Raw genomic sequence first — 27478 nt, 5'->3', positions numbered from 1 at the left:
GAGCTGATCAGCAGGCCTCACCCAGCACAGGCCTTAGCCCGCTTTAGAATCCAAGAATTAGACGGAGAAGGAGCAGTCCAGGCTGACGCTAAGCTTCACAGCCGCCGTGCGCCTCAGGAGAGATGTGATGGCCGCGAGGGTCGTCTGCCCTTCTGTAGCCTTACCGGTCCTTTGATAACACTACAACTAAAGCATCTCCAAAATAGAAGGCTAAACTAGTCTCCATTTAGAGTGGTGACCGGAAGCCAGGCTGAACTCTGCACCTGGCGTCCCCAGTACAAGTGCAGTTCCCGCTCCTCCAGAACCTGAGGCCCCACCCTCCTTCTGCTGCCAGGGTATCCTGCCCTGGTTCTCATCTCCTAGAAGGAGAACAGACCCAGGGCTACATAGCCTTCTGTCAGCACCAGCATATCTCTCACCCTTCTTTAGAAGGACATCAAAGGGATAGTGACTTCACAGGGACAGTGTGGGGGATGGAGGACCAGCGTATGGGAAGAGACATGCATGTGGCATGAGGGAGAGTGGAAGACAGAAAACTACCCTCCAGCCTGGGCGGCCAGGAGTGGGACACAGATGGTAACAGCCCCTGCACCTTATGCTTGCATGTGTACACATGCGCACGCATGCACGCGCGCACACACACACACACACACGAGCACACAAACATGCACACACGCGCGCGCACACACACACGCACACACACACACAAGCACACAAACATGCACACGCGTGTGCACACACACACACACACACACGAGCATACAAACACACACACACACACAAACACACACCTTATTCTAGGGAACTTGCACACCTGGGCTCCAGTAAGGATGATTCAGAAAGAACAGTGACACCATGTTGAATATTCAGTCCTTCATTTTCCTCCAATACCAGTATGGGTAAGGACCCAAGTCAGTCACAGAAATCCACACACTTGGCACAGACACCCTGTTCTTGAACAGCCACTTCCCCAGCAGCCAAGCTACGGATGAGACCACCGGACTGCACCACAACCCCCAATCACCGTACACATTGCCAGTTAGGCCAGTGTGCCCCACCTGGTGCTCCAGGCAGCAAGATGCTCAGAGTTTGGGCCATCAAAGGAGCCAGCCCAGCCTGGCTGCTTGGCACTGTCCTCGGGGCTGGGGAATTATACCCCTTCCTAGGCACAACTTTTGTCCTATTGGTATCCTGGAGTCTGTGACCATCTTTCCCATGGGGACCACCCCACTGACCATCTTGTAGCCTATGTGACAGGCTAGTGCTACCATCGATCAGTTCCAGGTCATTTCATACACAGTAGCTTTCCTAGCGACCCCGACAGACCCTCACAAGGTGCCTACGGCTGGGGGCCAATTCCGAATGGTGCACTAACAATCACAGCACATCCTAGACTCTCACGGCTTTGATCTCACCTCCCCTATGAGGCACTTTTTAGGCTCCTTTGAGATGCTTCTAGAATACCATCCTCAGGCCTCAGAACCTTGATGAGCCTAACTCGGAGAGCACCTCCTGCTCCTGATATACACCCTACAGGCACACACTCCACCATCAGCTACACAGGGCACACTACTGCCCTTCCTCTGGGTCAGGGTGTGGTGCCTGAGCTCCACGATGGACTCGCTGATGCTTGAGCAGATGCTGCTTTTGACGGAAGCCACGGCCACAGGCTGTGCACAGGTAGGGTCTCTCGCCCGTGTGGTTGCGCCGGTGCCGAGTAAGGTTAGGCTTCTGGCTGAAACAGCGGCCGCAGTCTGGGCAGGCATAGGGCCGCTCGCCCGTGTGGATGCGCTGGTGGATGGTGAGCGCTGACCACCAGGAGAAGCTCTTGCCGCACTCGTTGCAGATGAACTGGCGCTGCTCGCCGGGCACAGCCAGGGTCTCACACTCCTGGCCACACAGCACTCCCTTAGCACCCTGGGGACCTTGGGGTTTCACAGCCACGCTCTGGGCAATCTCAGCTTGTGACTCAGAGCCAGGCACACCACCCCGGACTGCAGCCTGCGAGCGCAGCAGCTCTGCAGCTGCGTGCACACGCTGGTGGGCTCGCAGTGCTGCACGGCTGGGGCAGCTCTGGCCACAGCTGGTACACCTTGTGGCCTGGGCGGCAGGCAGATGCGTGCGCAGGTGCTTGAGGAGATGCTGCTTCTGGCGGAAGCTGCGTCCACAGTGCGAGCAAGGGTGCGGCCGCTCACCGGTGTGGTTGCGTAGGTGCCTCGTGAGGTTGGGCTTCTGGCTGAAGCGGCGGCCGCACTCAGGGCATGCGTAGGGCCGCTCACCCGTGTGGATGCGCTGATGGATGTTCAGCGATGACCACCACGTGAAGCTCTTGCCGCAATCATTGCAGATGAACTGGCGCTGTTCACTGGGACCTAAGCGACTGTGGGCTGTTGTCCGGACACCATGCTGGCCCCACCAACTCCGGCAGAGCCCCAGCCAGACCCACTCGGGATGCCCGCGCAGGGATCCTGGGCGCAGGCGACAGGCCCAGCGACGTGCAGCAGCATACCGGAGCGTCTCGTGTAAGTTGACACGGGCACCTAGGCGGTTCCGGGCATGTGCTCGCTGGTGGATGCGGAGGCCCACTTGGTGCCGAAAGCAGCGCTCACATTCTGGACACGTGTGAGTGGCAGGGCGAGAGTGTGTCTTCTGGTGCTTGAGTAGGTGCTGTTTCTGACTGAAGCGCCTCGTGCACTCCGGGCAGCAGAAGGGCCTCTCGCCCGTATGGTGGCGCTGGTGGCGCACCAGGTTGGGCTTCTGGCTGAAACTCTTGCCACACTTGCCACAGAGGTAAGGCTTCTCGCCTGTGTGTGTGCGCTGGTGAATCTTCAGAGACGACCACCAACTGAACCTCTTCCCACAATCCACGCACACAAAGTGACCCCCACCCGCAGAAAGTGAGGGGCTCAGAGGACCAGGAGCTGTCCCTGGAACTCGAGCAGCCAGTGGTGCATCCTGCTCAGGAAGTGGAGCCCACCGTGCACCCCCAGTCTCTTCTTGTGACCCCAGAGCCCAGGGCCTTCCCATGGTCTGGCAGGGCGGGGGACCACTCTGCTGCTGAAATATGTTTTCCTTGTCCTTCTCCGGAAGCACGGCCTGAGTCGCCACAGCCTGTAACTGCCACTCTGCCTTCTCCTGCTTGATCCTGGCCAGCCCAGCTCCTGCAGAGGCAAAAGGAGAAGTGAGAAGCCATCACTCTGGACTGCGGAGGACCTAGAGAGGGAGAGGGCTGTGGACGGTGAGGACGGTGAGGACGGCTGAAAGAGTGAGAGGCAAATAGCTTTAAGTAAAGGGGAGAACACGGATAGAAAGACCGGGATGGGGAAGGACTTAAAGGCCCTGCGGACAGGCAGAATGCGGAGTGGGGAGGAAGCCACACGTGAGGAAACAGAAGTGCATGGCATACACTGTCCCGCCTTCACTACCCAAGGCCCAGAAGAGTCAGAGACATTAAAGAAACCAAGCAGTGATACCACTCCTGGGCATATACCCAGAGGATTCCCCACCATGTAATAAGGATACATGCTCTACTATGTTCATAGCAGCCCTATTTATAATTGCCAGATGCTGGAAAGAACCCAGGTATCCCTCAACAGAAGAGTGGATGCAAAAAATGTGGTATATCTACACAATGGAGTACTATTCAGCCATTAGAAACAATGAATTCATGAAATTCTTAGGCAAATGGATGGAGCTAGAGAACATCATACTAAGTGAGGTAACCCAGACTCAAAAGGTGAATCATGGTATGCACTCACTAATAAGTGGATACTAACCTAGAAAACTGGAATACCCAAAACATAATCCACACACATCAAATGAGGTACAAGAAGAAAGGAGGAGTGGCCCCTGGTTCTGGAAAGACTCAGTGAAGCAGTATTCGGCAAAACCAGAACGGGGAAGTGGGAAGGGGTGGATGGGAGGACAGGGGGAGAAAAGGGGGCTTACAGGACTTTCGGGGAGTGGGGGGCTAGAAAAGGGGAAATCATTTGAAATGTAAATAAAAAATATATCAAATAAAAAAAATTCTAAAAAAAAAATTCTAAAAAAAAAAAAAAAACCAAACCAAGCAGTGATGCTTCCTGACCCAGGGAAAAAAGATGGCCAATGTTCAAAATTACCACTTAAAAAAAACCTCCCCCAACCTGTGTGTGTGTGTGTGTGTGTGTGTGTGTGTGTGTGTGTGTGTTGACTTTCTCATTCACAAGTAGGATTGAATGGATTCACAAGTAGGATTCACAAGTAGGATTTGGGGATTGAACTTAGGCTATCAGGTTTGCCCTGTAAGAGCGTCACCTACTGAGCCATCTCACTGTCCAAAAACTTGCTCTTCTTTTTCTAAGAGTTTGGAACTGGGGGCTTTCTAGGCAAAGGCTTGCTCGCTCAGTCCCTCAGTGGTTAGGGTACCACACCCTGAGTCGAGAACCTTTCCTCTTCACTGGAAGGGCCCCGGTAGTCATGGAGCTAGCCATGGAGCAGGAACACCCCACTGGTAAGACCCCCAATTTAGCAAGTTCACCAAGAGTAAGTAAGTAGGTAGGCCCCAAGGGCTCCAAATGGGAAAACGTATTCCGATCCCTTTCAATAAAGGAAATCCACTAGAGCTCAGGGAAGTTACCGGCCCATACCTCACACACAAGCTCCTGGCACTCAGAAGCCACAGTGAAGATGGCTTCAGAAAGGACAGTAAGGATGTAATTCACTTTATATCATCATGATCTGGTAAAAAATAAACTAAATCTGTGAATTAGAAGCTCATTACAGAGCCGGGCTTGGAGGCCCTATTGGCATCTCTTGATGTGGGTCCCGTCACCACCTGGACTTGCTTGGTAAGAGGTTTAGAGCCCGTATCATGCACACCTTTCTATGTGTAGCACTTCATAAGATGCTCACACCTGATAAAAAGGATGTAGCCTGAGACAGCTGTGCGCCATGAGAAGGCTCTGTGAAGAGCAGATGTCAGCGTCAGCACAACAGCACATTCAGAGAAGCAGAAAGAGGATAACAGAGTTAAAAACAAAGACAAGCAAAAGTACAAAAGGATTCCCAAGATCCTAAAATATCATGCACAGCCTTCATATCATATCGCTGTAAATGTAAAGTAATTAATTTTACCAGAAAATACTAATTAAAAGTGATTCCAGGGCAGGTTAAAGGGGCTGGAGAGATGGTTCAGTGGCTAAGAACACTGGTTGCTCTTCCAAGGGTTCTGGGTTCAGTTCCCAGCACCTACAAGGCATTGCACAACCACCTATTACTTCAGTCTCAGGAGATCCAATGCTCCCTTCTGGTATCTATGGGTACTGCATGCAGGTGATTCACAGATGCATGAAGGCAAAACACACATACACATAAAAATAAAAACGGCCTAGCACAGCAGTGCACACCTTTAAACCCAATATTTTGGAGACAGAAAGTAGAGCTCTGTGAGTTCGAAGTTACCTTGGCCTACACAGTGAATTCTAGGACAGTAGGGGCTATATAGACCCTGTCTTTAAATTTTAAAAATATGTTAAAAGATAATGTTAAATAAGACCATGTTTTTAAAAACAAATTGTATAAATATTTATAAGAGGCTAATGTGAAAGCTGAATTCTGTCACCAAACTGGGCTCCATCAACACATTCTATAAAAAATTCAAAGGAAGGTTTGGGAGATGGTTCAAATTTTAAGAGCATGTCCTGCTCTTCCCAGAGAACCTGAATTCAGTTCTCAGCCATGTGGAGGGGCTCACGACCTGCTGTCACTCTAGCTCTGGGGACCTGACATTGTCTTCTGCCTCTGTGGAAATCTGCACATATGCAGCATACACTCACAGACAAACACTCATCACTCATAAATAAAATGTCTTTTTTAAAAAAATATTTATTTATTATATGTAAGTACACTGTAGCTGTCTTCAGAGACCCCAGAAGAGGGCGTCAGATCCCATTACAGATGATTGTGAGCCAGCATGTGATCGCTGGGATTTGAACTCAGGGACCTTTGGAAGAGCAGCCAGTGCTCTTAACTGCTGAGCCATCTCTCTAGCCCATAAATAAAATGTCTTAATTTGTAAAAATTGTTCCCAGCCCTGGAACTGTTCGGTAACTAGGAGGGAATAATAAGACTGGAAACGGCACAATCTGGGAACGGGGTGCAGTCTGGGAACGGGGCGCAGTCTATAAGACAAGCGTTCAAGAATGGGAGTAGGCAGGAAACTGAAGATTTACTGCTCCTAAAATAAACACAAACATATGCAAAACAAGCTCATCAGAATCAGAAGTAATATAGCCTAGCAGGGATTTTTCCTTGCTTTTCCAGAAAAGCAAGGCTGGTTTGATATAATTCTTGAGATTATCTTATTAAAAGTAAAGAAATCATGTGTGGTTGTAGAGGTCTGTAATTAATTCTCCAGCATTAAAAATAATGTATGTTTTATTCCATTCTCAATACATGCAGAAAAGTCATGATAAAAACATCGTTTCAGGAGGCAGAACAGAAAGCATTAGCAAACTAGGAACACATGGAAATTCCAGGTAACCAAAAAAAATGTGTGCTAAAATTACAGCAAGCATTCTATTAAACAGCAAAGGACAGAAGACAGTGTAAAGAACAGAATAAAGACACTTGCTCTCATCGATACTATTTAACCTCATCCTTGGGGAATCAGCCAAAGGATAGCAGAAAACACAAAGATACTGAAAAGAGAAAAAAAAAAAACCTCCCATGTGATCCGGGTGTGCCAGAGAATTCACTAACAAGTGGAAATATTATAGTTCTGCAAGACGGCCAGGTATAAAACACTCAAAATTAATCACTTTTTAAAGACTGACAATAGCTATTATAAAATAGCTGTGAATGTCTTAAAAAGCACACAAATCACACGTAAAGAAAAACCACTGAACTTTACTGAAGAGACAGACTTTGTGCTAATAGTCTTAACTGTCACCTGGGAAGAGTGTTAATGAACAGTTACCTAGATCAAGCTGACCTGTGGGCATGTCTGCGGTGGACTGTCTCGATTGTTAATGGAGCTGTGAAGCCCACCCTGACACGGGAGGCACCATTTCAGGCCCTGGGCGCTGGACTGTAAGCGTGAAGAAAGCTGAAACGAATGGCGGCAGCAGGCGTCCAGACGCATTTACTCTCTGTGCTCTGGAACGTGGTGTGATGTGACGTGGTGTGATGTGACGTGGTGTGATGTAATGATGTGCTGTGCTGTGATGTGGTGTGACGTGACGTGACGTGAGTAGCTGACTGGCTTCCTGCCATGACTTCACCAGTGATGACCCATAACCTGGCACTGTAAGTCAAAGAAGCCGTTTCTTCTCTATATTGCTTTGGTCAGGGTATATTATCACAGCAAAAGAAGTAAAACTAGTACAGAACCCCAGGACAAATATATTCTGAAATGAAAAGGCAAAAAAAATACTTAAATTCAGCGTAACTCCATTTAAGTTAACTTACAAAACTATAATGTATATAGTTTGATAAGAAAATCCTTAAAAGGAAGATTTTGGCTCATTCAATATTAAAAATTAAGATGCTAGATACCACAGAATTTTAACACTGTCAGAAGCCTTAAGGCTGTGGGATGCAGAGTAGCAGGGACTCATTTCTTGACAGTAGGAATGAAAAATGGCAATTTCTTCAAAAGACACTTCAGCAGTGTATTAAGGAGCTGGACTCAAGCTTATGGCATAATCCAGCAATCAGTGTTGCAAGTATTCACCCAATTAAGTAAAAAAAAAAAAAACAAGATACCCTTGGAGGAGTAAACAAGCAGGGGCAGGAGGGGAGTGGATACTGCTATAAATACATAAGGAGTGATACTTAGTAATAAAAAGAAATCCACAGTCAGGTCATAGAAAGATGGCAGTCTGGGGGGAACTAAATGTATATTGCTACGTGAAAGAACGTAGCCTGAAAAGGCCACAAACTGTGTCGTTCCAGAACACAATGTTCTGGAAAAGGCAACCGACATTAAGAGAGAACTGGTCATTCAGGTTTGAGGGAAGGAGGGAGGGTGATCAGTTGGGTGCTGTATCTGGGGTGAATGATATCACTCTATATACCAAATCCGCAGAAAATCCGCTTCAAGGGTCAGCCCTCCTGAACACTATGCTTTGGGTAGTTACTATGTCAACACTGGCTCACCAATCATACTTCACTAAGGTAAAGTGTCAACAGAAGGAGGGGCCTCCACTCTGTAGTGCTTCTATTATCTGCTCTAAAACTAAAGGCCATTAGGTGAGGAGATGCTCCACCAAAGCCCTGCTGTGCTGAGACGGCTCCATCACAAACTGAGTGAGCTGACTGCTAGCCCAGGATAAACCTAGTGAGCTGACTGCTAGCCCAGGATAAACCGAGTGAACTGACTGCTAGCCCAGGATAAACCTAGTGAGCTGACTGCTAGCCCAGGATAAACCTAGTGAGCTGACTGCTAGCCCAGGATAAACCTAGTGAGCTGACTGCTAGCCCAGGATAAACCTAGTGAGCTGACTGCTAGCCCAGGATAAACCGAGTGAGCTGACTGCTAGCCCAGGATAAGCCGAGTGAGCTGACTGCTAGTCCAGGTACTGCGCCAAAAGAAACTTTAAAGAGCTAAGGACACCACACACCAGACAAACAGGCTGATGGAACTGAAGAGTGTGACATAAGACTCCTGGTGGCATCACCAGGCCAGGGTGGAAGGCTGACACTATGTCTTAGTGTCAACTGACTTTCTGTGGTAGTTTGAATGAGAATGGCCTCCAGAGGGGCCGCATGTTTGAACACTTGACCCTCAGTTGGTAGAAGGAAGTATGACCTCCGTGATGGAAGTGTGTCACTGGGGGCAGGCTTTGAGGTTTCAAAAGACCCCTGCCACTCCAGTACTCTCTGACTCTGTGTGTGTGTGTGTGTGTGTGTGTGTGTGTCTTTCTCTATCTCTCTGTCTCTCTCTCCCCCTCTCTGTGTGTCTCTATTTCTGTGTCTGTCTGTCTGTCTCTCTTTGTCTCTGTCTCCTCTGTCTCCTTCTCTCTATCTCTCTGTGTCTCTCTCTGTCTCCTCCCCTCTCCCTGTTATTGATCAAGATGTACCCTCGACCCCTCAGCTGCTCCTTCACCCCACCATTATGGACTCTAATCCCCTGAAACCGTAAGCCAAGTTAAATGTTTCTTCTTATAAGTTGCCCAGTCATTGTGTTTTATCACAGGAAAGTAACTAAGACACTTTATTTCAGGGGAAATACTTGTAATAGATCCCTGGTGCATGATATCAATAAGTCAGTTCCAAATGAATGCTGGTCTTCCCTGTGCTTGCTTATGAGAATTCATTTTAATAAAGCCATGCTTTAGAAGGGAAGTAGTGACTTCAATTATATATTGTCAGGACTTGAATACCCAAGTATAATGAGTTATAATGAATATGTTGTATAATGAATTGATTATAGGACTGTCCCCTGACCTGCACTGAAATACGGACAAAGGAAGCCTTTGGTGCCAAGAATCCATCCTGGCAGTGAATCGGAGGTTTATTCAATGAGAAGAAATCACTGTCCCTGATTGACATGCTGCCAATTAAAGTAACCCAGATGTTTAATGCCTTGCCTAGTTAAACTTGGCTTTGACATCCAACCAGAAAGATGACCCTGGGCAGAGCTCTGCTCCATCCATCCGCTGAAGGGCAGAGGAGTGCGGACAGCGCAGCCCCTGCAGGTCCTCCATCTGAGGAGGGGGTGCTTGAACCCCAGAGGCCCATGCCCTTGGGCTCAGATGTGATAAAAGCGTCTGGCCTGTGGGTACGTTGTCTCCATTCCTTATAACAAAATGATGCTCTCTGTTGCCATGACAGGTCTGCTACTAAGAGACAAGGGCCATGCGCAGGGGCTGCTGTGGGCTGCTGTGGGCTGCTGCAGGGCTGCTGCAGGGCTGCTGCGGGCTGCAGAGGATGCCTACCAAGAGCACATGACCAAGTAGGAAAACTTTCCACCCCAGGCAGCGTGTGCCTAGGAAATGCCAGGCTGCCTGCTGTTTGTCATCATAGCAGCCTGCAGAGAGATGAAGACCTTGAACTCCGAGTGACCCCGGGATCTATAGTACTCTGGACTCAATAGACACCAGCTTCTCTTAGCCAGCCATCCTACCCTGAGAGCTCATTCTCCAAATCTGACCAGCCGGAAAGTCTTCAAGCCCCAGTTCCAGCACCAAAAACACACTGTGCTTTTTACCCAGCCCGCTGCGTCTCTCTACCAGCCTGGCTTTGCCTTATTTTCTCCCATCATTAACGTCCTTGTTTTATTCTTTGTATGACCTCCGCAGGCCTGGTACCCACAGTGAAATTCTATCTCCTAGAAGATACTAGTTGAAGACATAAACTTACATTTGACTCCAATGAGGGCAAGGGGTCTCAGACGGGGAGGCTCACTTCTCTTACCTGAGATGCTGCCAGCCAGGCTGCTCTCCATCCCGCCAGCCTCCTACTGCATCAGTGCCGCTGAGGTCTCAGCCGTGCCACCTGGGGGGTAAGATGGGAGAAAAGAGAAAGAATGGCCAATGAATGGCACATGGACCAAACCCCAAGCCCCCCTCCCATCTCATAGTCCAGGCTTTTGTGGGGGCGTTGCTTAGGGGGTGTTTTGTTTGTTTGTTTGCTTTTTGAGTTCTATCCACTCCCTTAGATAAAAATGTGCAGATGGAAGGGTTAAGTGGGCATAATTCTCAAAGAGGAACTGGGCCCAAGTGTCCTTGGTGTGCCCAGAGACACAAAGATTGCTAAACAGCTGAACTGAATAAAGATCAAAGTGTCCTAATCCCCACACTAGCGCTTCACGGCCCTCCCCTCAGCCTGGGTATGCCGCCCTGGGACCGGGTACATCAGGTAAGGATAGATATGGGGAGCCTGTTAAAGAAGCCACCTGGAGGGGCTGGGGGTGTGGCTCCACAGAGCAGAGCACTTGCCTGGCCATGTGCAAGGCCTGGAACACCCCCAGCACTATCAGCAAACCAAAACACAACATCTGGGAGGCAGACTTCCTCCCACACGCCCTACGTCAGTGGCGCACTCTTCCAATGCCCGAGGATAAACCCCTCCAGGACATCTCACTGCTGCTGCTGCCACGGATGCCATCAATGCCACCAAGAACATGCTAGCTTACACTCCCTAGTTCATGATCCATCGATCATGATCCATCGATCTTATTCAGTCATCTTTTGAACATTTCCAACCTCTTCCCTTATTCCTGGGTTCGGCTTGAGGCCGACTGTGTAGCTGTTGGCTCCCCAGTCTGACCAGGCTACCCTGCTCATCCCTACAGTCTTTGTCTGCCTCACTCTTGCCTCCTTCTGCTTAAGTGTCACCTTACCAGAATAGCTGGCTTACCCGGGGACCTCCGTGGACAAGCTAACTCCCTCACAATTCTTTTCACACACACACACAAACACACACACACACACACCATATTTAGAAGAGTATAAGGCAAGGTCTTATATAGCCCAGGCTAGTCTTGCTTATCATGTACCCAAGGAAGACCTTCCATTTATGACCTCCCATTCCTATCTCCCTAGTGCTTTGGTCACAGACCTGGAGCTGCCATTTTGATGTGGTGCTAGGGCTTCCAGCCAGCATGCTATTAACACACACCACCAACTGTGCTACTGCCCCGTCCCCTGGCTTGGGCATTTCCAAACACCCTGCCTGGCTTTGAGCCATGACTCACAGTGGGCTCATGCTACCCACCACAGAGACAGGGCTGTCTCTCCTAAGGGTGGGGTGTGGCTTCACCCACTAATATCACCTTAACACAAGCAGTGTTGATGTACTTAGCTGCCCTGTGGAAACTCAAAGCTGACTTCACGCTGGCCCGAGACTGGGGCTTCTTGGTACTTTTGATTGGGTTATCTTCAACTAGAAAACCAACTCTGGGCCCTAGAGACCCGAATAAAGACTAGCCCTTGGTTTGATAATCCCCTGGGCCCCTGGGCCGCCGTCCTGAGTCTGCTTTGGGAATACTTACCGAGGCTAGAAACCAGTGCCCTGACTGGAAGACAACCCCAGCTAGAAGGAAGGGAGAAAACACCTTCTTTCTTTTTCTCAGAACATTTTCTTTAGCACTTGCAGTTGCTAAGCTCTGGCTCTGTCCTCTCTAAACAGTTGTAGATCTTTTCAAAACTAAATAAGCCTCTTGCCAGCCTGACAGCCCACTAATGTCTTCCTCAAGGGTCTGGAAGCCATCCATTGGCGGTATGAACAGGAAGGAAGCCCACAGCCTCATCTTCCAGGGAAGGTGGCTGCCTCCCTCTGGCAGGTGGCTGGAACAGAAACTTTTCTGTTATAAAAATAGGATGTTTATTTTTACCTTGGACAAGGGCAATTATATGACAGATGGCACCCCAATAACCAGGTACATTCGTAATGAGCTGCATGGGAATCCTCCTGCCCAGGACCAGCCATGACTTGAGAGAGAGAGAGAGAGAGAGAGAGAGAGAGAGAGAGAGAGAGAGAGAGAGAGAGAGAGAGAGAGAGAGAGGAGAGAGAGAGAGAGAGCGCAGTGGGATGCATCTGCCTGGGCTAGATTGGGGGCTTGAGTTCCACTGTCTGGCAATGTCACCATTCTTACTAATATTTTTTTTTAACAAACAAAACCAACCTCTGCCTTTTACCCCTGTGGAGAGCTCTTCTGCGGAGGCTGCAGGTTTTGGCGGCTGCTCTGTTTCCCCATGAGGATCTGGAAAAAACTCCCACTCTGCATCCTCCTAGACACTGAAACCCACTGGTGGGCAGAGACAGGGGAGTAGCAGGAAGCTAAAGGCGATCCCTACCTGAAGAGGCATCGGGGACCGGAGCTCCCTCTTGTCTCCACCCACTGCCCAGGTCCCTCAGTGTGTGTTTCTGCAACCCCCAAGGTCTCTTGGGGACCACCTCAAGAGGCCTTGAGAACTGCCGACAGAGAGGTCACCTAGCCATGGGGAGTAAGTGTGGGTCAGAAATGCAGGACAAGGTTAGAGGGTCAGGATTCACAGATGCCACATAGGACAGGCCCTAAATCGTCCAGTCGGAGCCCCACTTTACCTACTCTGGCTTCTAAGAACTGATTCAAAAATGGAACCAGAAGGGCTTTTGTTCCTCGTGACCCAGACTGAGCACCACCTTAATATGTCTCTCCATGGCACACGAGGTGGCAACTCTTCTGGGGTCTCAGCAGGAACAGCTGTAAGAACAGAAGGAAAGAAACCCATACATGCTCAAAGGAGAGAAATGGGGGGTGGGGGGAAAGACAGAGATGGGGGAGGGAGGCCATGGTTTCTGAGACCTACTTCCTGTGAGCTCAGATGTTTCGTGTCTGCAGAACAGCGTCCTAGGAAAGCCAAGGCCAAGGCAGGCCCTGCACAGGGACACTCCTCTTAGGTTCTCCATGTCACCACAGACCCTTACCAAGTGTGTCTCTCATTCCATCTAGTATTCCCCCACGCCACTTACCTTTGTCATAACCCACCTGTCACACCAGTCAGCTGACAAGAGTGAGCAGGTGAGCCAACTATCCACCTAGCAGGACACAGAAGCTAAGGGACAGGTACACACACACACACACATGCACACACGCACACATGCACACGCACACTCCTTCCTATATAGCTTCAAGAGACAGGAGCACAGGTTGGTCTATCACAGGGAGCCTGAATCCTAGTCTTGAGGCTCGCTTCCTCCTAGCCTACCGACGAGTCCCACAAGGACAGAACACACACAAGATAACGCGCTGGTCACCTCCATCTTCCTGTGGCCTGCTCAAGCGTAGATACCCACACTGGGTCAGCTTGCAGTTTGGAAATAAGCTCCCCTGACGGGAAGCCCCCAAACCACCAGCTGCTCTGCCAACTGCAGAGACACAAAAGCGGGGACCGTGGCCTGCAGCAGGTGGTGGGGCGGGGACTGGGGAGACAACAGGGGACTTGGTGTCAGCATAGACTGACGCGCACGAAGCACAGAAGCAGGATTGAGGTGAGAACAAGTGCCAGGGAGCAGCACCGCAGGGACCTGCCAGTTCTCCTCGCTCACCTCCCACAGGGCAGCCCTGCCCAGGAATGAAGGTGAGAAGCAGCTGGTACCTCACATCTCCTCCGTCAGCAGTGAAGCAGGACTTCCAGGGCAGAAGCCCAGCCACTGGCTTCTCAGCCCAGAGGTCCCAGGCTTCAACCTGTTGAGCTCTCCTAAGTACCAACGACCCTTTACCTTCCCAGGAGACCAGACAGGAGGGCCTGCCTTGGACCCTCCCCACCTGCCAATCCCCTCCAGCCCACTTCCCTTTCTAATAGACACATCTTCCCTAGAACTCACTGACCACCCCCTCCTCAGAGCACCCACCACCACAGCCTTCTACTCACTTTCCCGGCCAGCCTGCCTCACCAGGAAATTGCCAGAGAGCTGGAACAACATCTGCACTGGGTTAGATGAGAACAACATCTGTATCTCTGTGCCATGGGGGTTCTTGGATCTCCCCTTGGGGCAGAAGCGGTGCATCGCCCACATCCCCCCCCTCGTCTGAGAAGGGGGTAAGGGCTTCCTTGAACACCTTGACACTGGGGAGGGGGGAGAAAGAATGGGTGGTCACAGGAACAAGGAGAATGTCACCAGCTGCTGAACAAAGTATCAAGCACTCAGCAAGAGAAGCCCACAGCATCGCTTAGCAAAGGAAATCCTGCCCCCAAGAGGCTAAGTCTTGCTCAATGTCCTGGATAAGCTGGTACCTGAATAGGGCTGAGGCAGCCTTGCCCCTGCTGGAGTGCTCTGTAACTATGTAGCCCTCAAGAGAAGGCATGAGACTTGGAAGAAAACCCTAAACTCCAGTCCCTCATCTTTAGGAGTTTGAGATCTATGCCCAAATGCCTTCTTTAAATTCAGATAACCTGGAGATGACTCAACTCTCCAGAGGTTCAATTCCCAGCACCCACACGGCAGCTAACAACTGCGTGTAACTCCAGTTCCAGCGAACCTGAAACCCTCACACAGACACACACGTGCCAGCAAAACATTAATACAAATAAAATAAAAATGAGCAAAATCATTTTTAAAATACAACAAAAACATCCTTAAATTCAAATAAATTAACTTTAGAATTCAGTCTCTCAATGACATTGGCCATGTGTGGCTGTCACTGTGACCAATGGCCTTGCCTGTCTTCCGGGAGCTCTAGCAAGGTAGAGCTCTGCCCCACTGGAGCCCTGACACCCGAGCCTACACGCACACTGAAACGTCTGGTCAATTAAATTGGAGACTTAGAAGCTGGCACTCCTCTGGCCCCAGTCCTTTGTCATTAACAACAAATTTACTTTGCCTTAGAAAAGATTCCATTCAAACATGACCAAAGGCAAACAGGAACTGGGAAAACACAAGCAAATGGCACAGAGACGCAATACCTCCTTTCCAAACCAGCTACGGGAACAGAAGTTCAGAGACACAGAAGGGAGATGAAGGCGATACCCGCCACACCCACCGCACACCAGCCCCATTCGCCCGCAGCGCGCTTCCCAGACTCAGCCACGGCCAACTGCTGCGGTACAGAAGACACTGTGAGAGAACCAGACCCTCATGACATGTGTTTTAGTACACTGTTGTAACTGTTAGACTGAATCATTAATTGGCCTTACCCTTTACCCTCTCTGTGTGTTTCATTTATAAATTAAACTGTCAGATGTGTGTGCTGGAAAAGACTGAATATGGTCCAATATTAGCTGCCATTTCAAACAACCACAGGGAATCAGGCAACACTGGGACACACAACATTGTCCCTTAGACAAGCAGAGGACTGCAGAGCGATACACGTGAACACAGAGGGACACATCTTCAACCACAAGGCGTAGGGGCTGCAGAGGTGACTTACATATTAAGAGCTCTTGCTGCTCTTGCAGAGGATGGGGTTCAGTTCTGGACACCCACATGATGGCTGATGATCATGTGTAACTCCTGGAACTGGATCCAACTCCCCCTTCTGATGCATAGGCACTGTGTGCATGTGGTGTGCAGACATACACGTGGGAAAAGCACTTAGACACATGAAGTAAACATAAGACTTTTTAAAAAAGATACACAAGCATGCCAATGTGAGGCACAGCAACACAACTCTCTATACTGTCCAGTTGTGACAACAGAAACTGAATCAGTCATGAGTTACATCTTCTCCAAGCTGAATGGAGTCGTACGTTCATGTAACCCAAGCTTTCAGTAAACAAGAGCCCCAGGAGTTCAAGTCCAGCCTAAGCCACATAGCAAGTTCAACACTAGCCTGGGCTACCTGAATCTATCTTTAAAAAAAAAAGTCTCTGACCATCCAGAGCCCTATCAACTCAGCCATCCACTCCAAAACCCAGGACTCAGGGGCCAGGAACAGAAGCTGTGCAGCCGTGTGGGACATAAAAACCAGACTGCGCCCAGCAGCCCACGCACTGGGAGGTCCTCCAGGACCCACACAGAAGCAAAGGCCCTTTCCCTCCACCAACTTAAGGGGAGTGTGTTCCCCCAAGTCTGACTCATCAGCCCACACCCAAGGCCAGCAAAGTTCTTCCAGGCCTCCTCATCACACCTAGGATGGGAGTCAGGACCCTGCTGTCCTGGCCACTTGTCACCAGTTCTGAGTCCATACCTCACCATTTCTCACCTAAATGACTTCAAAATTCAAAACAAAAACAAAAAGCTTGACTCAGCAGTTCTCAGGCTGTGAGACGTGACCCCTTGGGGGTCAAATGGCCCTTTCAGCACAAGTTACCTAAGAGCATACTGGAAAACGCAGATGTTTAAATTATCATTCATAACAGTAGCAAAATTACAGTTATGGAAGTAGCAATGAAAATAATTTTATGGTTGGGGTCACTACAACAGGAGGAACTATATTACAGGGTCACAGCATTGGGAAGGGGGAGAGCCACTGGCTTAGTGGGTGAAAATGTTCTGACGTGCAAGCCAGTTGACCTGAGCTTGACACCCAATCCAGGTAGCCCACGGGAGAGTGGGAGCTCCGACGTCCAAAATCGGTGTCCTCTGTCCCCTCCCCTCCCCTCACACACACACACACACACACACACACACATTCAATGAATGAATAACTAGTTTTAATGTTTTACTGATTTTTTTTTTGGTCTCTCCAAATCCATCTGCCACCAGAACCCAAACTGATTTTTCTTTCTTTCTTTCTTCCTTCCTTCCTTCCTTCCTTCCTTCCTTCCTTCCTTCCTTCCTTCCTTCCTTCCTTCCTCTCTTTTATTTTCCTCTTTCTTTCTTTCTTTCTTTCTTTCTTTCTTTCTTTCTTTCTTTCTTTCTTTCTTTCTTTCTTTCTTTCTTTCTTTCTTTCTTTCTTTCTTTCTTTCCCCTTTCCCCTCAAGACAGGGTTTCCAGGCTGACCTCAAATTCAGAGACCTGCCTACCTCTGCCTATCAAGTACTGAGATTAAAGGTCTGCGCCACCACCTCCCAGCTCCAAACTGATTTTTCTAAAACTGCAATTTTGACATTTTACTTCTTTAATGTACTTCAAGAGCTCCATGACACTTGAAAATTTAGATAAAAGTCTTAGCAAGGCCATTGAAAATATAGACTTTGGTTAGCTCTCCCCACTGTCCCCAGTATATCACCCAATATCTACATGTGTTATGTCGACACGCACCTGGATACCTGTAACTTCTCTGTCTTGCAGTGACCTTGCCCATACACCCCTCCCTGGTCCAAATCAGGGGTCACTTTGCCAGAGGCAAAGTTGACCTTTTGGAAACTCAAAGCTACTGTTTAGCTTATGTGTCATCCAAACAAATACCTGTGGGGTTACTGTCATTATCCGTGCTTTCTGCTACCACCAGAAGACCAGATGCACCCTAATACAGGAGGCCTCTATCCCTAGCACACAGTCCAGTCCCTAGCCTTGTAAACCATTACAAACACGGTTAGGAGGGCTCATTTACATAAATGTCAGCCACAACTGATTGGTAGAAACACAGAATTATGGAACCTTGGAACTGACAGGACACAAATGTGATGGAATGTTTTCATGTTATTGCTTAACACAACTAAAACCCACAAACAAACAAACAAACAAACAAATAAAAATGCTGAGCCTGGACTGCCACTTGCCTCCAGCCTCAGGTGACCACACCCAACTTCCCACTGCTGCTAGAGACCATTTGGACTCTGTGTCGCCAGGCACCACACCCACTAAGGATGCTAAGGTCATTTTAAGTCTCAGTAACACCCCTGCCCCAAGAAGCGCACACAGTTGTAACTTCTGCGTGTTTTCCTCTTGCTTGTTCTCCATCTCCATCCTCATCCCAGCTCACGGAATCGCTCACTTAGGGATCCCCTACTAAGACTCCTACAGAGTCTTTCTGTGGCCAACACTGGGATTGCTGCCCCCAGAAGCTCTTCTACTCGAGGAGCAGACACAGACAGGGAACTCAGAACAACCAGCCCGCTCAGGAGGGGCCGCCTCCCCGCTCTCCAATGGTCCTACCCTCCTGACCTTACCGCCCTGGCCTGTCGCCCTCCCAGCCAACCTCAGGTCCCTCCCCACTAAGCTGGGCAGGGTGCTGGTGATGCAGAAGATTGGGGCCCACAGCTGAGTGCACGCGGGACCCGGGGCACCTCAAGGCCCGGGACCCATCCTTCCTCTACTGCCCGGGACGGAGGAGCAGCACGGGAACAGCGGCCGGGCGCTGGTCCGTCCCTGCACCGTCCCTCCCCGCCAGAATTGCACAGGGACTCGGAGGGAGGGGGCCTGAGAAATAAATACCTTTGACTTTGTGGCTAAGGTTAACGGGAACTGCTACCCAAGGGGTGACTTGGGTACCGGGCTCCGGGCCACGGCCAGTCCCGGGCAGGCGGGGCAGGCAGGCGCGCGTGATTGGCTGAGCGCCCTGCACCGCCCCGCTGTGGATTGGCTGCACCGCTCAGATGACACTCCCGGCCCTATTGGAGCAGTCCATGGGGCGGCCCCTTTGTTCTCCGGAGCCAATAGCCGGGGTCTGACCTCGCCAGAGGCCGCGCGGCCCTAAGCTCTGAATCAGAGAGCTAAACACTACTGGGGCGGGAGAGGTGGTCCCCGACGCTCTGTGCCCCACGACAGCGCGTCGTTGCTGTGCCGGTCCACCGGGTGCCTCTGATCTGCCCACCTTGGAGCGCTCTGACTCCCGCACAAGCGCGCATTGGCATCTGAACTCGTGGCACAGGTGCGGGGTACCGCGGTAGCGAGGTGCCATTTGGTGTCCTTGCTTGGAAGCCATCGCGGGCCACACTGAATACACCACTTTTAGGAGCCCTCTGGAGAGTACGTATACTTTATTGTGGCTCTTTTTCATTACTCCCTGAAAGCTGTGTTTAGGTGGCATTGCTCACACTTGCCTGTTGCACCTTGCAGGGCCCTTGTGCCTCGTGAGTGAGTGATGTGCCAACCGGCACATCAGCAGACCACACTGAGTCATGATAAATGTTTGGAGCTGTTTGCGAGTGACTTTGGAAATCACTGCATTCAGAGGAGCTTTTTCTAGCTGAGAAAACAGGTCTAAAGAGGTTACCCAACCACATCTAATTTCACTGTGCAGTAAGGTTCAGTTGAGTGAAATATCTTCTAGCTGCTAATCAGGTCCAAACTACCAAGGAGGATTGGTTCTCAAACACCTCCAGTGAAAGTGTTTTCATTCCCACAATTTCCTATACATCTGATAGGAATTCCTCCCACCTCTGCCTTGAGTTTGGCCACAGCTCGGTAATCACAATAGGGTCAACTGGAGAGAAAATGTATTTTCTCTCCAAAGCTACTTTGGAGGTACATTTGGGATCAAGGTGGATGTCCCTCGACCCTAACCATGGCACCAGTCTATAAGTGATCAGGCCTCTAGGCCCAGCCGCTGTGGAGCTGTAAAGCACAGTGGGAACCGGGGCCGAGGTCCTGCCACTTTCCACTCAGTTCATGTGCAGTAATCACAAGGCATTTGTTTCTGGGCTTTGGTGTGTTTGCCTGTGAAATAGATGAATAGGCTTTTCCACCTGCGTATGTTCCTTTCTGGATTTTCATTCCTACCTCCCCGAGCAGCATTCTAGTTTCAGACAGATCCTCCACCAGCTAGTGTGGCCCAGGAACAGCACTTCCAATCTAGAGTGACTCTCCAGACTGGCATTCAGGACCAAGGCTGTTTCAGGCATGGAAAGAATGGAGCACAGTAGGTGAAGGCTGGCCTCCCTTATACATGAGATAGTGTGTTCAAGGCCAGCCTGGAGCTGTATTAGACCATCTCAAAAAAATAAAATAAATAAATAAAAAGCAAACTATGTGTTGATGTACATATATATATACATACAGTCTACATTATAAAATGTGTGTATGGGGGTGCATGTGAAGGTCAGGGGTCACATCATGCATCTTCAGGCACCTTCCATCTTGTTTGAGAAAAGGTCTCTAGTTGGCCGGAACTTCATCAAGTAGGCTGGGCTGAGATGACCAGCAAGATACTGGGATCCCAGTACCTGTGGGATTACAACTGTGACCCACATACTGGAAAGCCACACTCCAGTCTTCGTGCTTGCAGCCATGTATGTTCTACAAACTGAGCCATCTCCCTGGACCCAGTTATTATGTAACCAAAACCAGCACTCATTTATTTTTAATACAGTGGTGGTCAAGGCTGAAAGGGTGAGCTGGAGAGACAGACGGCTCAGCAGTTAGGAGCACATGATGTTCTTGCAGAGGACGTGGGTTTGATTCTTAGAATTCACATGGTAGCTCAGAATCATATATAACTCCAGTTCCAGGGAGTCCAATACCCTCTCCTGGTCTGGCCTCCATAGGTACCAGGTATACATGTACACAAGCATACATGAAGGCAAACCCAACACACACACACACACACACACCCTTCAAGATAAAAGGGGGCAGGAACAGACAAACCTGAGGCTCAGCATTCCAGGACCATGTGCAGGTGTTTACATGACTTTGAAGGGAGAGCAAGACCACGCAGAGCAGCCCGTCGGGTGGGATCAGACAGAACTTGGCAAAGTCCATTCACAAAACAAATAGTTATTCTTCTATACTACTCTGGAGATTGATGCAGAGATGACAGGCGGAGGGAGGGTCTGTAGGCGCCCGACAAGAATAGCAGCCAGCTGTGTGTGTGCTATCCATGACAGATCTGCACACTGCAGACCAACCAGGGAGGCAGGGAGGCCTGCCAGACTGGGAAAAAAAAACCCACCAGTACCTGAGCTTGGGCCTGCTGACTGCGCTGACCCCAGAAAAGGCTGAGCTCATGTCTGTGTGGATCTGTAATCAGTGCTGGGGGATGTGTGAACTGAAAGCTATCTTTGCTGCTTTTCCCTTTCTCACAATGCCCTGATGAGACTACAGATGTAACCAAAGCATGTAAGGTCCACCACCCTTCAAACGAGGCTCTCATGATGTGACATGGAGGCTGAAGTGGTGAGAAAAGCAATGATAGTCCAAGACCTTGGCCCCAAAATAAACATCCTTGTTTTCTGGTGCTTTTGCCAAGCACACAGAATTTGCTCAAATCTGGGTGTGCCTACCTCTGCCTCCAGCGAGGACTGGGAGGGAATACAGAGAACTGACTCGGCTGCTTTCCAAGCCCATGCCTGATGCTGTTTTAGGAAGCAGAGTGCTTCTTCCGCCCCATCACCACAGCTCTCACAGAAAAGACTGCCACCAGCCACTAGTTCTAAAACCAAAGCTTTATTCTCTAGTTTGTAAAGGAGGGTAAACGGTTCATTTTCCATCCAAGGAACAAAACAAGACCCAGTAGGCAGAAGTCATAGGAGAGCAGACTTCAATGATCACCAGAAAGAATGTCTAACAATTAGACTTGCCTACAGTAGAAGTGGTGCCTTCTGGAGGGAACAGTACCTAGCACCCAGGCGCACGGGTAGAGGCTGGCATCCACACCCTGCAAACCTTAAAAAGAAAATCTACCCAGGACCTTTCCTGCAGCCAAACCCTAGCTAGTCTTTCACATAACCCCTGAGGCTCTGAGAAGAGTTGGGGAGGGTCAGGGGTTCAAACAAAACCACCAGGAAGGCCTACACTTGGGGTAGAGCAGGCAGATAGAGAGATGGCAGGCTGGTGCAAGAGTAAATGAATGTCCCTGGAGGATAATATACAAGAAACAGATGGAATTGCCAGCCACGGGTAGATCACTACACATCTGGGTACCTTAGCAGGAGGCATTGCAGAAGAGGTCTGGTTAAAAAAAAAAAAAGAAAAGAAAAAGAAGAAGAAAAGAAACAGCTCAGCCTCACCTCTGATGCTGTTCTAACAAGCCAGCAGGTTCACCAAGATGCAGCCAACCAGCCCATCTTCCCTGCCCCAGGATTCATTTAATAATGACTATACCACACCCACTTCCAAAAGAAAAAAAAAATGACCTGAAGTAACTCATAGTAAAGACTGGGGACATTAAGGCGTTAACACCAGAGGATGGGATGGCCCCCTTCCCACTGGTGGCTAGTTGAGGACGTAAAGGTAGGTGGGGCTGCTATTGCTATTTTTCCAGGGTACAGGGCAGTCTGAGTTGACCCTTAGAAAAACCAGATGCGGGCCAACTAGCTCAAAGTCAGGTCCCCAAATTCTAAAATGGGTTCCCTGGATACCTGGGGAAAGTCCATTCCCAAACAGAGCCCAGATCACTGTCTCCTCTATCCCTCCGGGATCTTCACCTGATCCTCTAGCGGGGTCAGTGTGTCAGTGTAGGCACCCCACCCGGGCCACCGACACCCTGTTGCCAAGGGCATGCAAGCCTGTCCCCCTAGGCCTGCTGCCCCTCAGGCATCGTGCTTCTTCTGGTGCATCAAGAGTCGGTCCTCATCATCAAAGGTCTGGCCGCAGATGGCACAGCAGAAGGCGCCATCCCGGATGTGGCTCTTCCGGTGTGTGATAAGGTTGGACTTCTGGCTGAAGCTTCGATCACAGTCGGGGCAGGCGTAGGGCCGCTCACCTGTGTGGATGCGCCGGTGGGACACCAGGTTGGACTTCTGACTGAAAGCTTTGCCACAGTCGGGACACACATAGGGCTTCTCGCCTGTGTGGATGCGTCGGTGCGCGGCCAGGTAGGGCTTGTGGCGGAAAGCCTTGCCGCAGTCCGGGCACACGAAGGGCCTCTCCGGTGCGTGGTCACGCCGGTGGGCTGCCAGGTGGCTGCCCTGTGAGAAACGGCGACCACACTCCTCACAGGCGAAGGGACGCTCGCCGGAGTGCACGCGTGAGTGTGCCACCAGGTGGGTCTTCTTGCCAAAGTTCTTGCCACACTCGGTGCAGGCGAAGGGCCTCTCCCCTGTGTGCTGCCTCTGGTGTAGCCGCAGGAAGCGCTCCAGCCGGAAGCTGCGGCCGCAGTCGGTGCAGCTATGCAGGGGCGCAGGTGCCTCAGCTGGGCTCTGCGGGGAGCCCAGGGGCACCCCAAGTGCCAGTTGTGCTGTAGGCTCTGCTGCAATCTGGTGACTCCTGGTGTGCGGGCCAGCCTGTGCTGAGACCTCCGAGCGCTTGTGGATTTTGCTGTGCGACAACAGGTTGGGTTTGTGGCGGAAGCGGCGGCCACACTCGGTGCATGGGTAGGGCTTCTCGCCGGTATGTATGCGCCGGTGCGAGGTCAGGTAGGGCTTGTTGGTGAAACGCTTCCCGCACTCTGGGCACTGGTGTGGTCGCTCGCCAGTGTGCACCCGGCGGTGGGCGATCAGGTTGGGCTTGTGGCGGAAGCGCTTGCCGCAGCAGGCACACTGGAAGGGGCGGTCCACAGCGTCTCCACCAGGCCTGGGAGCAGTCACAGCAGGACGCCCCCGCGGGCGAGGACCCAGGGCCTGGGCTGCTGCCTCCTCCAGGGCCTCAGCCACGTGCACCCGCTTGTGAACAACCAGCTGGTCCCATTGGGCAAAGCTCCTGCCACAGTTGCCGCATATGAAGGGCCGGGCCTCAGGAACAGGGGGCTGGCACCTCCGCAGGTGAGCTCGAAGCAGTTTTTGTCGCCAGAAGCGTCTGTCGCATCCAGGACAAGTGATGGGCCGCTCTGAAGCTGAGTGCGCCCGCAGGTGCAGAACCAGGGCTACCCAGCCTCTGAAGCTATGCCCACATAGGTGGCAGGTGAAACCCTGGTCAGGGACTGCAGAAGCATGGACCTGAAGATGCAGCGCTAAGAAGGGGGCGTGGCGAAAGCGCTGGTTGCATTCCTGGCAGGACAGAGGCAGCCGGGCCTGGCACCTCCGAGCGTGAAGCCACAGGGCCAACCAGCCTGGGAAGCGCTTCCGACAGTGGGCACAACGATGGACCTTGCCTGGGGCTTGGCCTCCTGGGTGAGCTACTGATTTGCCCTGGTATCTCAACCCTCTGTTGGGCTGGGAGGGCTCCTGGGAGGGCCCAGAAAAGAGCCAGGGCTGGGCTGGGCCCATGGCTGTGGGGCCCCTGTAGCGCTGCTCCAGCATCGGTGCTTCCTCTGCTGAGGGTAGAAAAGCACAATCACTGCAGGAACTAACCCCAGTTTCTCCCTTCCAGCCCCATGGGAGAAGAAAGCGTCCCTCTAGAAACTGCCATCACTGCTCTATCTTATGTAATATTTTTGTATCTTCATTGTCCTGGAAACTTCCAGAAGGAAGACATGTTAATATTCCTTGGGATTCTCCCATAGTATCTACCTTGTGTCAGGACTTACAGAAAATATTCTTGAATCTTCCTTCTGTACCCTGCCTATTACAACCCCCCACTGCTGCCTTGCCCTGGGCAGGCACTTCCTTCTACCACACCACAGCTCCCTACTTGACACAAAGTTTGAGGCATAAAATGGTGGTAGGACTTGCCTGAGGTGACACTGTAAACCACTAGCAAACCAAAGCTGGGGGCAGGATCTTGTGAACACCCAGGCCAATGTGTGCTCCTCATTAACACCTAGATGTGCAGAGATCTCCTCAAAACCACCCAGTAAAACCTTGAAGAAGGTACCTTCAGCCTCCCTGGCTCAGCTCTAAGCCTGGAGGGCACGTGAGAACAGCCTTTCTTCAGACCCAGGGGTGGGCAAGGGCCTCAACTAGCACAGACTAATGCCAGGCCACCACCTGTCCAGACTACCCACATTCCGCCTGCCAGCCCTCCTCCACCCACGCCCAAGCAATTGCAATTGGGACATTGAGGGGGAGGGGGAAGGAAAGCACTTCTCAATCCAAGGAACACCCACAGTCTGCTGCCCCTCCCCTGGCGTGAGGGGGAACCCTGGCTCAGCACCTCTTAGGGGTGCTGGGGATTGCTGGGGTAAGGAGAGGGGTGGGAAGAAGAGATTGTAATCTCTGTCCCTTGCCTGGTCCTGCCCAAACCGGGCCAAGGACTGCCCCATCTTCAGCTATTTCCCACAGGGGAGCCCAGATTCCTGAGAGCCTCCTACACAGAGTCAGCTCAGGGGTGGCAGTAAGACTTCCCAGGGACCTTTCATGTCTGCTCATGGCCACTGTCCAGACAACCTCCTAAATGCCTTTACAACCTGCGCTCTTTTGGGGGACTACAGACATGACTCACAACCCCATCAAACCACCAACCACCCCACCCCCACCTCAACCCAGGTAAGACTCCATGATATGAGAATGCATTCCTTCCCCGGTGCGTCCCTGTCCTGCAAGTATAGGAGACATGAGCGCTGGGGCTATGGGTCGGTTTGAGGGCACAGGAGAGGCCAAACTCTACCCTGAAGACTGCAGAGCTGAGGGTGAGGCTTTTTCCAACTCCTTCTGGGGATGTTCCTGAGGATACTTCGGCTGCAGCGCCTGCTTCGTCCCACACTTCGGTAGCCCCCGGGTGTCAGAGAAAACTGTAAAAACAAAGTCATCCCTAGCCCCATGGCAGAGCTCAGACCTCTAACTACTGAGAGGCCAGCCTTACCTGGGGAAGGGAGGGAAAAACCGAGTGTGAGGCCCTGCGCTCTGCCAGGGCAGGCTTGTGTCCTCACCCAGTGCCTCCCAGATTCAAGGCTGCAAGGTTCAGCCTTAAACTCCATGCCCAGCCCGGCAGAATGACCTGGCGGACACTGAACTAAATAAGGCATGAATATGACCCTTCGCTAAGGAAGCGCAGTGCTGACTTGGGGGGCCACCTCCTCGCCTGGGTAGGGGCCACAGAAGAATCCTCCATCTGTAGCAAGGCTCTTTCTCGGTGGCCAAAGGGCTGCCTAGGCAGTAGTAACTCTGGACTCCCCTGCCCCCACTCTCCTCACAACATAAATTCCAGGCCTGTTTCCCGACGCAGAGAACGCCAGAGTGCCCAGGACTCGCCAGAATCCCCTGGGCATCTAGGGCAGCCCGGGGTGGCGGCAGCCCCGGGTAGCAGCAGGCCCACACACTCCCCCTTTGTATCGGTGCGTGTCCCCCGTCCACATTCGCTGGCTCGCTGGACCCGTTCGTTCGGACCAGCCAGCGGGCCATCTCGGGTCCCACGCACCGCGCAGCCCGCGGAGCCTGTGCGCAGGTGCGCTCGCCAGGCGCCGCCACACTCCCCCGCCTCCACACAGCGCGCGCGCGCGCGAACCCCACAGCCGCACACCCTCACGGCCACGCGCCCCACAGGTGGAGCTGCCCCCGCACGCCCTCGGTGGCCCCTGCGCCCCTACTCGATCCATACCTCTCCGGCGTGCCCTGCAGAGACGCGGGGCCCATCCACAGAGCACCAGGCCGGCGTCTGCGGCCGGTTCCCCGCCCCGCAGCAGCGACAGCGGCAGGTTCGAGTTCACAACTGCCAGGCCCGTCCCCAACCTCCCCCCCCCCCACACGCGCCGGGTTCCCAGCTCCACGTGACTACAGGAGCTGCAGAGGGTCAGTCTCGGCTAGGCGGCCGCGGCCTGGGGGCGGGGCGGGCCAGGTCACCCAGCTGCTCTCTCGCTCCCGCACGAGGCCAGGGAGGGGCCCCTGCTCCGTCGCCATGGCAGCCACCAGCTCTAGTTTGACCACGGGCAGGAGCTACAGTTTCCTAACCCTCTGCCCCCACAGAGGATGCTCGCCCTTGGGCCACCTTGTGGCCAGGCTGTGGTCACTGCGTCTGGTCCACGCTTACTGGCTTTTTAAAGACTCGGAGCCGAGGGGAACTAGACAGGGCACCAACAGTTCTCCTGGCGTCGAGCCCTTGGGGCTGCAACGCAGCACCACAGCATCTGGACGGAGAATGAATGGCCCGCAACTGTGAATTCTGCGACTCTAAGATCCCGGGTTGCCTGAGCTCTAGAGATGCAGGCCGGACCCAGGTGGCTGTTGGCACACGTGCATCATTTACCCTCGGAGGGACACAGCAGCCAGCGTCTGCCGAGGCAGGTGCAAGGCTGTGGTGATGACTCACCACCCACTAGCAGGTGGCCCTGGCTTTCCAAAAGAACTCCATCTTGGAGTTCCCAGAGCAGTGCAGTTTCATGTCCTTTCATGCTTGCGACAGAGACAAGTTTTGAATTGTACAATTACTTTTAAAACATTTTTAAAATATCTCCCATATATAGGAAATAGAGGGTCATCTAGCCCTCTATTCG

At 51.6% G+C, this 27478-nt stretch overlaps 2 protein-coding genes across 6 annotated transcripts; both read right to left on the bottom strand.

Moving 5' to 3' along the window:
• Window positions 1–874: 874 nt before the first annotated feature.
• Window positions 875–18814, bottom strand: Znf775 (zinc finger protein 775). 2 transcript variants are annotated; one of them, XM_052173669.1, is made up of 3 exons: window positions 18730–18814; window positions 10399–10479; window positions 875–3161 (listed from the first exon to the last, which is right to left on the bottom strand). In XM_052173669.1, the coding sequence occupies exons 2-3, from the start codon at window positions 10427–10429 to the stop codon at window positions 1570–1572; spliced, it is 1623 nt and encodes a 540-aa protein (XP_052029629.1). In that variant the 5' UTR covers window positions 10430–10479; window positions 18730–18814; the 3' UTR covers window positions 875–1569. The 2 variants fall into 2 exon arrangements, with proteins under 2 accessions (XP_052029629.1, XP_052029630.1); XM_052173670.1 differs by lacking the exon at window positions 18730–18814 and adding an exon at window positions 15839–16015.
• Window positions 18815–21659: 2845 nt separating this feature from the next.
• On the bottom strand, window positions 21660–26709 carry Repin1 (replication initiator 1). 4 transcript variants are annotated; one of them, XM_052173664.1, is made up of 3 exons: window positions 26587–26709; window positions 25657–25851; window positions 21660–24424 (listed from the first exon to the last, which is right to left on the bottom strand). In XM_052173664.1, exons 2-3 carry the CDS (start codon window positions 25808–25810, stop codon window positions 22764–22766), a joined length of 1815 nt encoding a protein of 604 aa, XP_052029624.1. In that variant the 5' UTR covers window positions 25811–25851; window positions 26587–26709; the 3' UTR covers window positions 21660–22763. The 4 variants fall into 4 exon arrangements, with proteins under 4 accessions (XP_052029624.1, XP_052029625.1, XP_052029627.1 ...); XM_052173665.1 differs by having other exon boundaries at window positions 21660–24421; XM_052173667.1 differs by having other exon boundaries at window positions 25657–25780; window positions 26587–26675.
• Between the last annotated feature and the right edge of the window lie 769 nt (window positions 26710–27478).

This window comes from Apodemus sylvaticus, chromosome 2 (assembly GCF_947179515.1).
Source record: "Apodemus sylvaticus chromosome 2, mApoSyl1.1, whole genome shotgun sequence".
In the NCBI taxonomy this organism is placed as follows: Eukaryota; Metazoa; Chordata; class Mammalia; order Rodentia; family Muridae; genus Apodemus; species Apodemus sylvaticus.
The sequence above is the reverse complement of the archived record's forward strand: the minus strand, read 5'-3'. Positions and strand labels throughout refer to the sequence as shown.